A 16,225-nucleotide genomic window follows, 5' to 3' on the forward strand; every position below is an offset into this window, starting at 1 on the left:
CCATGAAAGCTTGTTGTTGATGATAACGCCTAGATATTTATATGTCTTTACTTGTTCTATAGATGTAGTGTTTATTTGCAGTTCACGTATAGTTTGTTTTTTCTTTCTAAGAAGTGTTCCATATGAAAGTTGTCTATTTCATAACATGGATACCATTCTTATACAATTCAATTCATCAAGTATTTATTTCAATCCATATTGAAATATAGGTTTATAAAATATGAATTTTAAAAATTTTGAAAACCTAAGTTGTTTTATTTGATTTAGAAATATATTTTATTGGAAACTAAAAATTGATCCGTAGACTCATTGACACCCCTAAACAACGCACAAGTATTATTAATGGCTTCTACTGTTGTGTTTTAAACTAATGTCTATTAAGATGGTTAAAAACAAATGTCAAAACCCCAGATACATTGTTACAACCATATTTTTTTCTTGTAAACTTTACTAAACAATGGAGTCAGAAGCTATTAGATATCTTGAATTATTGAGTCTTTATTGTTAGATAAGAAAAAGTACAAGAAATATGACATCACCAATTAGCAACAACTCTACTGAGCAAGGTCATAGCACACATACACAAGTCAATGGTCAATTTCGTTTCATACAATTGCATGATGTGTACATTTTACATTCCATTAGACCTACTGCTAACATTGACATCCATGTTGGTTTTTTTTTAAAGAAGAAAATACATGTTTCTACAATATATTGCAATCACTTGCTAGGTTTTGACAATGTTGTGACTTCATTGAATGAGCAACAGAAATAGAAATTGTAGATGAAGTCAACAGAAAAAAATATCACAATTGAAAAAAAAACAGACAAACCATGACCTACATACACAGTTATGAATTCTATTTACATTATGTATAAAGCTTTGCAATTCTTCAAGTAACAATTACTGAAAAGACAGAGTGGACTATATTAAGTTACAATTAAAGACTACTCAACATGAGTATGTGATGTATCAACAGTACTAATTCAGCAAAATGAGAAAAAACTTGAAATTCTTTCCTTTTCCAAGGGGCTAATAAAACATTTTTGTAATGACAAAAAAAGTAGAAATTAATCTTTTACTTTTCTACAATAAACCACTATTCCTAGTAATTTAATACAGGTTGAAGTTAGTAAGATTTCTCTAACCAGCATATATCATCTACAACAGAGACGGATTAGAAGAGCATATATTGCTAGAAAATCTAAATAAGCACTGGCGGACAATGGTTATGTGGCAAAGTATGTAGGTTGCAGCTGTGGCTGCGTAGCTATGGTAAATACTGCATTCCTCATTAATCTTCGGACGCGAAGACAAGCCTTATTATTTGTATTTCTAGATAGTTTATTTGTATGGGCAATATCAACATCAACAACCACATGATGCTAATCAATAAAGTTTAAAAAGAAAAAAAAAACACTTAACTATGATAAGTATTAAATGCATTAACATTGACAGCTGAATAAACAGCAGGAAAGGGACAGAAGTGACAAATGAACTAAAAGAAAAAAAAAGATTTTAAATCTATTTTAGTTTCAGTTCTATTGTATATAGTAAACAATGCTGAACTGGCCAAGTGTTAGATAAGCTTCTAGTAAACTGTTCTAGACATTAATATTAGTTGTCTTCAAAATACACAGGTACAAATAAACAAATCTCACCAAAAATTTTTTTTTATGCAAAACCAAAAATAATTTGATCCACAAACGCACAGCCAAAAGTATGAACCACACACACTATGAACTCTGGCACACTTTAAGTAATAAATTTTATATGATATATTTCATGAAATTGACATTAACAAATAATATGCTTTTAAGGAACAAAATGACAGTCAAATCAATTTCACTAAAAAAAATGACTCACACATAAGCAAAAAAGAAAAACAACTAGCTTTTCATCAACAAATGGGTATCATCTTACATAATACAATTTCATTTCAATAACACTAATATATGAAAATAAAATTCAGAGTATACAATCATTTTTTTTTATTATAACTACCCCAAAATTATGAATATCAAACTAAACTATCTAAAAAAAAACTTACAAAAACTTGAAAATTCTTTTGATGCTATTGACAGTTGTATATAAAAAAAAAATTCTTCAGGTAAAAAAACTTAAGACATTGGGAGAAAATAGTCTTTAAAGCTTTAAAGTTAAAGTGTATTAGTTTTCTGCTTGCCATACTCTGCCAAGTTGTAAAGATACATCTCCCTAAAGCCACACTGCACAAAAAGTTAAACACATCTGCATCACATCAGGGCACTCTATCGTGCCAGGGCACAGATGAGGCTGGCACACATCTCAAAAAACTCTAGTGTCTGGTGTACCTGACCCCCATTCTCCTCATCTGTGTCCATGCGGTCATCAATGGACAGCATGGAGGCTGAGCTGCAAGGGCTGGTGGAGAAGGCAGGTGGACTCATCTCCTGCGGGTCGCTGCAGTTGTTCAAGCTCTTAAAGTCCAGCAGGTAACTTTTTTGATCCACTTGATACAGCTGCAGGCTTAGGCGAGTCTGGAGGACAAGAAGAGGAGCATGCCATCATATCAAGTTTAAATGTGGTGTTGAAGAAAACACATTAGAGCAGTGTTTCCCAAACTGTGTTCCGCAAAGCCTGAATCCAGACCAATGTTATAGAAGCCCTGAACACTGACATGCAATGTCACAACCTGTGGGCAGTTTAGACCAATACCTTATTGCCACACATCATACAGACCTGTGATGTGGCAACCAGCTATTGGTCTAAATTGCCCACAGGTTGTGACATTGCAGGTCAGTTTTCCGGCTTCTATAATGAATGATCTCACCTGAATATGTGTTCAACAAACTATTAGAATAATTAACTAGTATGCCACCATGTGAATTAATTTCTCTAAAAGAAATAAGCAAAGTGTTCACTAAATATTCTGAATGTGAATTGAAGACCTGGGTTTTGAGCTTCAGGATTTTTATTTTAGGATGCCCCTTAGCCCAACCAACTCTAATAAGTATTTTACATCCGTTGGGGAAGTAATTGCGATTGGTTGTTGTGCTGGCCATTGAATCAACTGAGCCTCACCTCATCTACCCTCACAGTAAGGTATGAAAAATTTACTTACCTTACAAGGAATGGAAGAAATAATCACATCATTAGGTAATATTAAGAAATAAAGATCACTGCCCATTATAAAAATAACATTAAGAAATATTAGTCTAGAAATTCCTTCTACAGAAAATCCCAATTTCAAAACATTTATAGTTATTACATCTAACATAAAGAATAGGCAGCAACTTAATTGCATATTTTTAAACTAAAAGTTGTTTACAAGACAAGTAAAAAAAACTGAGTGTAAAACAATGACTTACATATTTCAAAGTAATTGGGTTCTTTCTCCTGACTCGCACATGCCACTGGTTAATGATCTTCCATTCCTGAAAGTAACAACAACAAAAAAATTGAAAAAAGGGATTGATCATCTGGTCCCATGAACACATGGCAGAGCAACAGTGCAAGGAAAAGGATTAAGTTCTATCTGAGCAACACTAGTACCCAACACATTTTTTTTAAATTAACATTTTATAGCCTGGATGGCTGATGACCAAGTTCATCACTATTTATTGCCAAAAAAATAATAGTATATTAATTAGCTAACACAAAGATTATGTGTAAAGTATGAATACTTAAAACTTATGCCCCAGAACACAGAAGGCTAATCCAGGATACAAACAAAATTATTTTAAAAAAAATGTTAGCATGTATATTATAAAAATGTATTATAAATGATATTTTGATAGGGATAGTTGAATAGCAGATGAAAATCAATGTAGAAATGAATCTTAATTTGTGAGCTTACATAATCAAGTGTTTTCATAGCTCTGTAGACTTCATGCATAATATCCTGGGGTTTGCTTTGGGATCTGATACCTATGGATATGCAAATATTTCAAAGTTAATTATGTTCATATGTCAGAATAAAATAAAAGCTCATTATGTTCATATCAGAATAGTATTCTACAAGCCATATGAATGCTTTGATAAAGTTCCTATTTACTTCTATTTATCAAAAATTTCAGACAAACTGCTGAAATACAAAGTTGTAATTGTGATATAGTCTGTGCTGAAAATAATGAATAAATATCTTCCCTAGCATCAAAATCAATTACTTTTTTTTTTCCAGACAGTAATCCTTTACACTCCAGTGGACATTTTGGCTTACAGGTTTTATTAATTATGTATGATGACTGACTACTCTTTTTTTTTTTCTAAATTAATCATCTAGAAGATTTTAACAACTGGATTCAGAGTTAACTAAGTCACTTTTACAATGTCAAGATGTACAGCCATCATAGCATCAAACAAAATATTGAAAACATGTATTCAGCAATAGCTCAATAAAAAAGGGGGTACAAGCAAACTAATGCGACACATGGAGTGGCACTTGGGTCAATATAAAACAACTGTCACAGTACTCGGGATATACATTACACTTATTAAAAAAAAGTACCTTCCTAACTTAAGTTGATGTACAACTTTATATACCTATTTATTCTTTTATTTATTCAACATACTGAACAAACTTTAACAATATTTAATAAGATCACTAGTTTTGAGCTAAATATTCCTTTAAACCTAAAAAGAAAAGGGCTCGGTGGTAGAAAGTAAAAACAAAGGATGGTGGGAATGCGAAGACAGCATTGGACAGCAAAAGCGATTGTTTTGTGTACTTTATGTTGCACAACATCTTTAAAATTCTTCTCAAAGAAGATTTACCAGTTTCTCAACCAAAAGTTAGATCTACATTTACTTTAAAATTGGGTGTTTAATTCACATATGACAATAGTTCAATGACACATAGTTATTTGGAGTTATGCCTATGGTGTCAGCACCAATCAGCAATAGGATTTTTTTATCAAAGGAAAAAAAGCAAAGGAAATTAGGTAGGCAAGACAATGATGACTGCAGAACAATACAATTTAATCATAATTCATACTACCAGTTAACTAATGTCAACAACTTCACATGATTAATAATGCATGTCTCAAAGTAATAGTAAGTAAAAGTATGCTCAGGGAACAAGCCTCAAGCTGAATCACAATACTAATTCTTTATAAACCTCTATTACTATTCTCTATGTAACCTAACATATTTACTATTTCTATCTCTCAAATTGCAGGAGGAACAGTGGCTGAGTGGTAAAGAACTTAGCTTCCGAACTAAGGTAGTCCAGGGTTCTAACCCTGGTGTTTTTAATTTAAGGAACTTGACTTTTTTTTTACTTGCACACTTTCAAAGAATACTCTTCTTACCATAATGGTTAAAAATGTCACTAAGTAACGATTAGTCGGGTGTTTTAAGTAAACTACATAACTGCATACCTAAATGCCACTTCGCTTTCTTAGCATGGCCGCTGTTCTTGTTGTCAATAACTGGGTCCAAGGTATGTGAAGTATTTTTCATCTCTGAAAATTCGGCAAATACATTATAAGAATGCTCTCCTAGCTTTAGTCCATACCTAATTTAGGTAATATTTAACAAATCAGCACTAAAAGGAAATTGAAGAAAAATGAAAGTGGGTAACACAAAGGATAGGGAAAGGCATGAGGTGAAAAAGGTCTTACGCTCTTTATCCAAAAAGATTATTTTTTTCAAGAGATGCTCAAAAATATCAAAACTTTATAAACATTTTATTGCAAGCTTGCATTTAAAGTATTCCCTCCCCACCCCACCCCCCCACCCTAAAAAAAAAAATAATGTGCAGCTTAGCATTTGTGGAAAGCAAATAAATATACATTATATAAAGAATTTCAAAACTAAAGATGAGTTGAAAAAAAAATATATTTGGGAAATTAAAACAAAACAATAATGTATTACCTGGCATTCTTTCTGGGTGTGGCCTTAAGGGACTAGACGCCTGTACAATTTAAAATATAAAAAAGAATTAAAAGCATAGATGGTTAATAATCAGTAAAACAAATTAAAAGCAATAACTACTAGACCACTATCAGAAGGAAAAAGCATTCAAATTCATTTGACTTTGCGCCCATGATTCTAGTCTCTGAATATATCAGATTTTTTTTTACTCCAATAATAGTTTGTTTTACTCTGAAAAATGTATTCTAATACAAACATTAAGACTAAGATGATTAGGTAAGGTAGAGTTGTAATTTTATACTCTAAATACTCTGAGACATTTTTTACAGAGTAAACATTTTTTTTTTAGCTTTCTCATCAAGCAAACCAATGTCCTTTGTTAGTGAGGAGACTGAATTTTTAATTTGAGGAATGTTAAAGCAGTTTCGAAGATTGAATAAACATAACATTCACCATACATGGCCATCTGCAGGTCCAGATTACCCATCTGCTTTATGTTACAGAATCTGCTTTATAGTCAAAATTTAACATTTTTATCAATTTGCCATTCAGCAAAATGTTCTGAAAGCTTTAGACAAAATGGCAGCTTTAAAGCAGTGTTAAAAAAAAAAAAAGTTAAGTTCACTTTTAGACCTTGTGATCTAAAGGGCAGATGATGTAAAGATCATCCGTTTCTGCGGCTCACTGTTAATGAGAGTGTCATGTGGCCAGCACAACGACCAACCGCCTTTACTTTCCCCAACTAATGTCAGGAATCCATTAGAGCTGGGTGGACTCAGAACCACCCAAAGATCTTGAAATTAAAATCCCAGTTCAGTAAAGGTTCAACAGCAAATAAAAAAAAAAATTGATATTCATAAACATTTGACCAAAATAACTGGATTTTTAAAAACTCTCCCTTATATTACTTTTACTTCTAATTTTTTTAAAATTTCAATTTCAAGAACTGGTCTTTCTCTATATAAAATTAAGTTTTCTGTCAAATTTACCATTAAGTTTTCTGTCAAATCTAGAATTAAGATTTCTGTCAAATCTAGAATAAAGTTCTCTGTCAAATCTAGAATGAAGTTCTCTGTCAAATCTAGAATAAAGTTCTCTGTCAAATCTAGAATAAAGTTCTCTGTCAAATCTAGAATAAAGTTCTCTGTCAAATCTAGAATAAAGTTCTCTGTCAAATCTAGAATAAAGTTCTCTGTCAAATCTAGAATAAAGTTCTCTGTCAAATCTAGAATAAAGTTCTCTGTCAAATCTAGAATAAAGTTCTAGTCAAATCTAGAATAAAGTTTTGTCAAATCTAGATTAAAGTTCTCTGTTAAATCTAGAATAAAGTTCTGTTAAATCTAGAATAGCTTACCATGTTGAATGATTCTGGTGGTGGACTTGATGCTAGATAAAAGTCCTGGTATTCACTTGACACTAAGACAAGAGGTAAATAAAACTGTTACTGGCAGGTTTTACACCATGAAATCATCAAGACTTAGCTTTAATCATCCCCCAAGAGCAAAAATAACATGAATTGCTTACATGTCTCACCTTTTATTTTGCATGAGATTTATCCACAACATTTATCTTAATAGCATGTCTTCATCTAACTTTTTATGAGTTAAAAAAGCACAAGACAGTCTAACAAAGTTGACTGTTCATCAGATATCATCTAAAAAAGTGGTTTCCAAACTTTTTTGTGTCATAGACCCCTTGGAAGTCTTCGTAGACCCCTGGAGGTCTATATAGACCACTTTGGGAATCACTGATCTAAAACATCTTTTAAAAGAACAAAAATACTGCAAAAGTGGGGAAAACTACAAAGGGACAAAAAGGATCTTTAAAGTAGGCTGTATATAAATCTACAATTAAATACATTTTGATAAAATGTATACAATATAGGAAAGATGTTAATGTGTTCTACAGCTTTAATGAAATTTTGATATTGAAAGTTAATCTCTAGCATAAAACTTTAAGCGAGAAAAAAATTGCAAAAAGCCTTTGAAGCATCCAAATTTTGTATCTGTGGCATTTCAAGTCTCAAGAGATTATCTTTTCCACTAGCATCTTATCTAAAGAGTGGGATGTGTGACAGCATTGTATTTGTTGTCAACCGCTGACTAGCAATTGAACAGTCAAGAATTTTTAATAGACAATTTTACTTAAATTCTTCCACTCATACACATTAAATGGGTTTAAGCAGGATAGTTGCTATATTTTTTTTCTTTTTTTAGTTTAAAAAAAAACAACAACATTTTTTAATAGAGCCTTTCTTATTTAAAATGAATGGATCTGACCAACAGACAAGTGTAAAATGAACAGATTCAAGAAGCCAAAGCAATACCTCTCTCATGCATCAGCTGGTTGTCCAGGATAAGATGATAAGCAATGTAGAGCTGATCATGGGGGTTGTCATTCAATAGAGCCCTGTGCACTTCTGTTTCATCAACGTTGAATTTCTAGCACACGAAAACAAAAAAGTTCTTTTTAACCATTTTACAACCAGAGTAGCCAGAAGCCACAGCTACTGGTAGACAGCTAGAGTCGCTGGCAATCAAAGATTTTGGGTTGTTTCGTTTATGTAATCACTGCTAGCTTTTAAATAACTATTTTTACCTTTACAAACACTGACCTAAGTTAGTGATAGTGACACTATTTTTAGGTGTTTATTTGGTATCTGCAGCATGTTGGAATGGAATTTTATGATTTTTTTAATATTACGTTATTTTTTTTTGCTAGCCCACAAAAATGGAACATATTGGGCTAATTTGTAGGATTGAATTGAATAAGATTTTAATGGGAATATTAATGTTTCAGTTGTAGAATAAGGACATTATGGTTGGGATAAGTGAGACCCATTGAAGACAGTAGTTAAGAACAAATTGTTGCTAAATCTAGTCAAACTGGAGAATGGAATGCAATTAAATCTGACGAGATTATTTAATGTATGTTTTTTTTTAGCTCTGTAGACCTATTTAAGACTTGAACATGATGCTAATCCCTAGGTCTGTTTCTCTATTATAAAAAGAAGGTTTTTGTTAGGTTTTACTAGTTTTTTCTGTGAATTTAATAAAATTGAGTTTTTAAAATTAATAAGGAGTTATCTCTTAGAAATGAGGGAGATAGTTTCTGACAACGCTTAGTGGCTAAATGGTTAAGCCAATGCCTACAATAAATACCAACTCATGGGTATTAGCTGATGAACAGGTGGGTAATAATGATCCATGGATAGTAGCTAAATATGTTTTTTTTTAAAAGGTAACATTTCTGTGTTTCCTATACTTTTAAAGGGCTTGACATTAGGGTCAAGATTCATTTTTGATTGCTTTAGCATGCACTCTGATCCAAACTCTGGACATGTTGGAAGGGTTGGGGGTATCTGGGATGTTTCCACACCGCCTTAGAGCACTCAGCAATCCACTCAGCTTAAGTCAAATTCCAATAAAAAACTCTTAGTCTACATCAGAATTTTAACTCGAGTCCACTCGTTAGGTAGACAAGCATTTTATCCCACTGAACCACACATTCCACGATACAGCCGTGTTTAGCTAAGGTAACTTTCAGTACGTTAGGCTAAAGGATAAAATATAATCGGGAGCTCAAATTTAAAGATTATTATTTAGAATAAGTTTAGATAATTGCTTCAAATGATTCTGAGGTATATTTTAATTTTATAATTATGAACCCACTTTAAAAGAATCCACGTTTTTTTTTATAGAATAATTTTAAAATACTTCATGGGTGACTTGCAAAAATTAAAAAAAAAAAAACAAGTAGAGAATCAAATAGGATATTTTTTTGAGTGAGAAAAAAACAAAACAAATTGGTACCTCACAAATTTCCCTGACAATCTCTGTATTGACAATGGAAGCATCCTGATCTGCTGATGAAGGGAACAGGTACTCAGGTAAGTCTTTCTTGAACCACTCTGTTTCTCTGTTTGTTTAAATAGAAGCATAATAATAGAAATTAACATCAGTGATTCATACTGAGAAACAGTCACAAGTAAAGGTAAAATTCATTATTACTAACACCAGGGATAACTGAGAATTCTGTCCAGGGACTTGAAACTACAAAATAACATTAATTAAACAAAAAAAATTGTCATAGAGTTCTATTTGCTTAGTTAAAGAATGAAAGTCAAAAGCTGATATTAAATTTTGAGTAAATTGTGAAGTGGAACTCAATATGGTTAGTTAAAAATTGAGTTTTATGCAGATATTAACATAATTTCTATTGTGATACAATGTGATATTTACTGTTAACTCCTAATAAGGAAATTATGAGAGTTTTATATTTAACTTTTGTATTAGAAGAGTTCTTCCTGTATTTAAAAATATAAAAAAATATGACCAGGTACTTTTTCAGTCTGATTTTTTTCTCCACAATCGATTGTCTAGATTTAATCTTTAGTGAGCCTTTTTAGATTTGCTCATAATTACTTGATATTAGAGCTTCAGTGCCATTCAGTTCGTTATCTTATGCATTATGCACATTGAGCATTCTATCAAAATACAGATTGTGAATACCATTTACTTTAGAAGTAAGAAAAATTGAAATTGAATCAAATTTTCTTGTTAATTTGGCTAGAATGTAAATGTATAAACAGAGATTTGTATAAACTATTTATTTATAACTGAACCTTATGTCCTTGATGGAGGCTCGCTTGACAGGATCTACTTGCAACATGTGACACAGCAGGCTGACAACGTCCTTGTTCAGATAATCAGGAATGGCGAAAATACCAGCTAAAAGGACAGATTTTCCACTTATATACAATAAGCAAAAGAAAAAAAAAACTTTTAAAAAGTAAGCCTATAAAGATTTGCTTCAAAATAGAAATATATAAAATGCGTATATTTACATTTGATTTTTCTAAATAATGTTGGAACATGCTCATCATCGAACGGCAGCTGAAAAAACAAAAAACATATGATTTTAAGTAACTTATCATACTTAATTTGTTAAAATATACTTATAATGAAATTTTAATTTTTGCACACTATTTCTACTTACCGTGCCACAGAGTAAAGCATACAGTATGACACCACAACTCCAAATATCAACTTCAGGACCAGCATATAATCTAGGAAATTTATCATGGTATTTTTAATTACATCTATCTAAACTAAGAGCATTGTATCTTTTTAAATGTATTTATTTCATATACATAGTAGCACTGTACAAATTCTTTGAAAAGTTCCTCTAGGAGAGATAAAGATGTGTGGGGCAGTTTAAATAGAATACATCTATTTGGTGAGTTTCAATGAGGACAGCTTAACAGAAGTGCTGTAAAGGTCAACCTAGTAGATTGTTTGGCCGTACTAACATAGAACAAAGCAGCAGGAAGAAAATGGCTTCTGAGACCCAAAGAAAAGTTGTTGCAAATGACAGGACAGACATCTAAAAGAGAATTTAAATAGTCCCATGGATACAGGTTTGTCTGCTTTTAGATGTGGAAACATGTAGGTCCCAATTGGGTAGGAGTAGTCAGGTAAAATACTTAATCTTCAGACTTAAAAAAAATTGTTTTAATATTGTGACCATAACAACAACAAAACATTTTACTTTTCTGAGACAGAAAACCTAGAGTAAAAATTTACATATCCCCAAGTGTACCAAAAAGTGCGGGGGAGTGGTCTTACTTTCCAGAGATGACCTCAGGAGCGGCATAATTTGGAGAACCACAACTTGTGCGTAGAAATTCACCATCAGTCATCATGTTCGACAAGCCTGAATAGAACAAAAGTAAATGGCATGGAGAGCACAACAGATTGTTTATAGGTAAGTGCACATTATTAAGTTTAGTAGAAGTAGTTATTGTGATTAATAATGAGATGTAGAAGAGGTCTGCTCATTATCTTATTATGTCTCAAGATTAAAACTTTCAAACTCAAACCAGAGAATTTATACAATAAAATTGTTTTTAAAAGTATAAGAGTTACTAAATTATTTCAGAATTAAAAAACAAAACATTCTGAAAAAGTTAAAATTAAGTAAAATAAATGTTACCAAAATCTGCTATTTTGACATTGGTGTTGGAATCTAATAAAAGATTTTCTGGCTTGAGATCTCTGTGGACTACCATGTGCCTGTGGCAGTAATCAACTCCAGAAATAATTTGCTGGAAGAATCGTCTCGCTTCTGGTTCCTTGAGCTAAAATAATTTGTTTAAAATTAAAAATAAATTTCAAAGAAAACCTATCAAGCTTAGAACATAATATATACAAAAACAGTGTTTAAAGCTAAAAGGGGTCATGGGGGCTGAATGGTGAAGCACTTGGCTTCTTAACTGAGAATTCTTAGGTTTGAATCTTGGTGAAGACTGGGATGTTCAATTTCTGGATTTTTAGGATGCCCTTGGGTCCACCAAACTCTAATGGGTACCTGACATTATCTGAGGAAAGTGTAATCCATTACTTGTTTCTTTAGCCACATCACACTGTTACGTGCACAGCATAGCGTGAATGTGGAATGGTGTGAATGCATGTTGAAAGGGTTAGAGAGAAGAACTAAAATGGAGGAATATATACAAAAATAGTGTTTAAACTGTTAATTAAGATTAAATTATTTATGAACTATGATATTGTCGTTTTGGTGTTAGTGTACCGCTAAAGAGTCTCATTACATAATTAGACGTAACACACTCCCTCATTAGTCCATAGAAACAGATCTGCCATATAGATGAAAAGGTCTGAAAGGTGTACATTACTTAATTACTATCCAAGCTAAAATCCTATATTGGTAGTGGTAAAGGAGACTAGACACCTGAACTAGCAGACATGTTGATAAAGTTAGAAATAAAGCAAAATGATCTCCCTTGTCTATAATACTGTGAGCTTATGAGATTGTTTTAATGGTTATTCAAATAAAAACTGTAGACTACCCAATCATAGCCTCTGAATTCCCTAACCCTAATTCCTTGCCCCTAAATCCAATTTTTTCAATTTAAGACTAGACTATCCTAACCTTAACTCCTACATTGTACAGAAAAAAGGTCAAACAAGGTAGATATTATAGTTCTGGTCATTAAGAAACAAACTGGTGTATTTCCAATAACAATATATTTTGTATCACTGTATTAAATTTAAAAAAAAAATAATTTCAAAACAGTTGTCTCTGGATAAAACAAATCACATATTTACAATCTGTATTTTTTAAATATGAATTCTTAAAATTATATAGAAACTTGATTCTGGTATCTAGTCTCCTATACTAATACCCTATATTTTACAATTTTACAGAAACAAAGCTGCTTTACATAGAGAGAAAAGGCAGCCAAAGCATTTAAGTGTACTGCTTACCCTTCCATGTTTAACAATGTAATCAAACAGTTCACCACCTGCCACATGTTCCATCACCATGAAGATATCAGTTGGTGTTGAGATTACTTGATATCTGATTCAAACAATTTAAGGTAATCAACATTTGTCTATTTTAACAACACAATATTAAGAAAAATAACATTTTCCTTGAAATGAATGGAGGATGACAGCTCATGGACTGATACTGAGATGACAAACATGATTCTGAGCTCATATATTTTAAATTCATTAGCATTATTGCATGATTTCGAAACAAATTCTAAAATGAAATAACTGGTTGAAAAGTTATACAAAATTGATACTTGGCTTTGGAAATAATTTGTAAGAGCATAGAATTACTACACAAAAATTTATTCAACTGTGGCTCATTTAGAGATAGTTGCATTTATAAACATTACTGGGTTTTTTTTAGACCTTGTGATCTATTGGGCAGATGATGTAAAGGTCATCTGTTTCTGTGGCTCATTGTTAACTAGGTTGTTTTGTGGCAAGCACAACAACCAACCACCTTTACTTTTCTACAACTAATGTCAGGTACCCATTAGAGGCAGGTGGACTCAGAGGAGCTCTAAAGAACCCTAAATTAAAAATCCCAATCTTCAACAGGATTCAAACCCAGGATACCAGTTCAAAAGATAAGTGCTTCAACAATCAGCCACAGCGTCTCCAAGTGTTACACTAAAGGTCTGTGAATTCTGTTTCTCTTTAAAATGTATCAAAGGATGTGTTTTAATTTTCACTTACAATTTAATAATGTGTGGATGCCGAAACAGCTTGAGATTCTGAATTTCCCTCCGAATTTTTCCAACAACATCGAGATTTTTTATTTTTTGTCTGTTAAGGATTTTCACAGCAACTTTATGACCAGTTAATTGATGTGTTGCAACTGAAATATAGAACACAAATGTATAAATAGTGTAAACATTTATGAAAAAGAAATATAAAAATTGCTATAGTTTTGTTGTAATACTCAAAATATATTTTTAAAAAATTCTATATAAAATAAACTAATTGTATTTATAATGGAAAACGTTAAGTATAAAGGTTTAAGTTTGTGCAGTTAGAAAGCATTGAATTTGAAAAAACATCGGAGTTTCCCTTTAATGTATCTTTATTTTGATGATTATTACAGAAATACAGTGCCATTACGGTGTGCGATCCAAATGCTTAGAAACATATTTTAAAAATTAGTAAATTCTTGAGATCTAAAAAAAAAACTGGGGTTCTTTGAGATTGTTTTTTAGCTTCTAAGGCAAGTGGCACTTCCCTCAACTATACTGAAAGGGAAACTAGATTTAACCAATCATATCGTTTCATTCTTGCAGTAGCTGTTAAGCTTAGTGACGGTCTAGTCCAGAGCTATGGTACAGTTATATATATAGAGAGAGAGATCTAAAAGCATTGGGATAACCAGCTCGAGAAAAAAAGTAATTTTCATCTAAGCACCTCCCTGTCCAAGAAGTAAATAGATTGTGTGTCTGACTGATTCGAACAAACTGGTCAGTGTAAGGCTAGTCTAGACTACGTGTAGTCAGACATGACAAGACAAGCAAGCAATAGTGTTTGTTGCCTGTTGAGTGGTCAGGCAAGAAAAAACAACCTGCCGTGATTAGTCAAGAATGTAAATCTACTTTTAACACTCATTTTTTTTCTTTGCTGATAAGATCTAGATCTAACTGCATAGTCAAAGATATATTTATTTTACGAGAAAGTAAACTTTAATGTTTTTCGTTATACAGTAAACAAGTCATTAGATTACATTAATATTAGAATTAATAGGTTTATGTGATGTGACATAGAAACCCGGTGGAAAGTCTGATCGTTTTGGATACGCAGGCAGGAAAATTACGCAAGAAAAACCCTATCACTAAATAAATAGTAAATTATTATTGCAAATAAAAAAAAGATGAAGAATATATTAAAATATTCATTAATGACATTCATCTGTAAATCAAAACACATATATCAAAATTGTCTAAACCATCGGAGTTTCCCTTTAAGCACTCAACACAAAATCAACACTATTGGTAAAGACTAAAGTTACTCATAATAGTATTAGTAAATTTTAAAATTACACTTCAGATATGAATTAAATTAATTCAATTTTTATTTTATGAGAGAGTGAGACTCAGACTGAGAATCGAGTATAATCACTCAAATCACTGTCAGTATTCGACTAGAGTGTCTGAAGCCTACGTTGCCATTAGATTCTACTCAAATAAGTTATGATAAATTAAGCATTTTTAAAAAGAAAACAATTACTTTTGACTTTCCCAAAAGTGCCAACACCAAGTGTTTCGCCCAATATGTAATGTCCAATTTTCACTTGGGCCGAGGACGACCCACTTTTGTCCGCCATCTTGATTGACCCCTAAAAATGAAAATAACAACACCTGTTCAAGGTTTCTTAAATTACTGATTAAAAAAAAACAACATAAAAGAGAACAAAACTTTTCAATATGTAAAACTAAATAATGAAATAAAAATAATTTAATAATAATACAAATTAACCTTTTTCATGATTTTGTGTATAATTGAATTATGGTTACTAATTTGACTAGACTATAAGAAGAAAAACGTTTTTTTAATTTATTGGTTCGTAGATCTATAATTTTCTCCATAGTTTGATTGTTTTCTTGCTTTATGTGACCTCTTGTTCAGCAATTTTTTTCCCTTCTCTAGGCATTGTTTTTGTTCATGCAAAACATAAACAAAGTTCACTGAAAAAACGGGACATTGATTAGAATTACTAGTTTATAAAGGTTACATTTAAAATTGAAACGAATTAAAATTAAGCATGAAATTTCGCAAAGGGATAGTAATTTAGGGAGAGTAATTTGGAGGCTATATAGTAACTATATAGATTTTACTAAATTTAGATTCTAGATGTTTATTGCGAATGAGTGGCGCGTTTCTCGGTGAAAAAAAAAAAGGGGGGGGGGGGATATTAGGCCAAGGTAAATAGTGGTACCCAACATTTTGTTTTTAGTGGGCATAGCTTAATAAATTAATAAACAAAAAATTTTGATTGTTTGCGTATCTTTAAAATGTTTTGTTTTAT

At 31.7% G+C, this 16,225-nt stretch overlaps 1 protein-coding gene across 2 annotated transcripts; it reads right to left on the reverse strand.

Annotated features, from left to right (window-relative positions):
• Positions 1–478: 478 nt before the first annotated feature.
• LOC106080129 (5'-AMP-activated protein kinase catalytic subunit alpha-2-like) lies at positions 479–15,565 on the reverse strand. Of its 2 annotated transcripts, XM_056029610.1 has the most exons (16): positions 15,427–15,565; positions 13,909–14,050; positions 13,144–13,237; positions 11,852–11,996; positions 11,485–11,572; positions 10,856–10,925; positions 10,704–10,752; positions 10,482–10,587; positions 9,670–9,775; positions 8,184–8,298; positions 7,212–7,273; positions 5,858–5,897; positions 5,362–5,445; positions 3,840–3,910; positions 3,352–3,417; positions 479–2,520 (listed from the first exon to the last, which is right to left on the reverse strand). In XM_056029610.1, the coding sequence occupies exons 1-16, from the start codon at positions 15,521–15,523 to the stop codon at positions 2,272–2,274; spliced, it is 1,584 nt and encodes a 527-aa protein (XP_055885585.1). In that variant the 5' UTR covers positions 15,524–15,565; the 3' UTR covers positions 479–2,271. The 2 variants fall into 2 exon arrangements, with proteins under 2 accessions (XP_055885585.1, XP_055885586.1); XM_056029611.1 differs by lacking the exon at positions 5,362–5,445.
• Between the last annotated feature and the right edge of the window lie 660 nt (positions 15,566–16,225).

Source organism: Biomphalaria glabrata, chromosome 5 (assembly GCF_947242115.1).
Source record: "Biomphalaria glabrata chromosome 5, xgBioGlab47.1, whole genome shotgun sequence".
NCBI lineage: Eukaryota > Metazoa > Mollusca > Gastropoda > Planorbidae > Biomphalaria > Biomphalaria glabrata.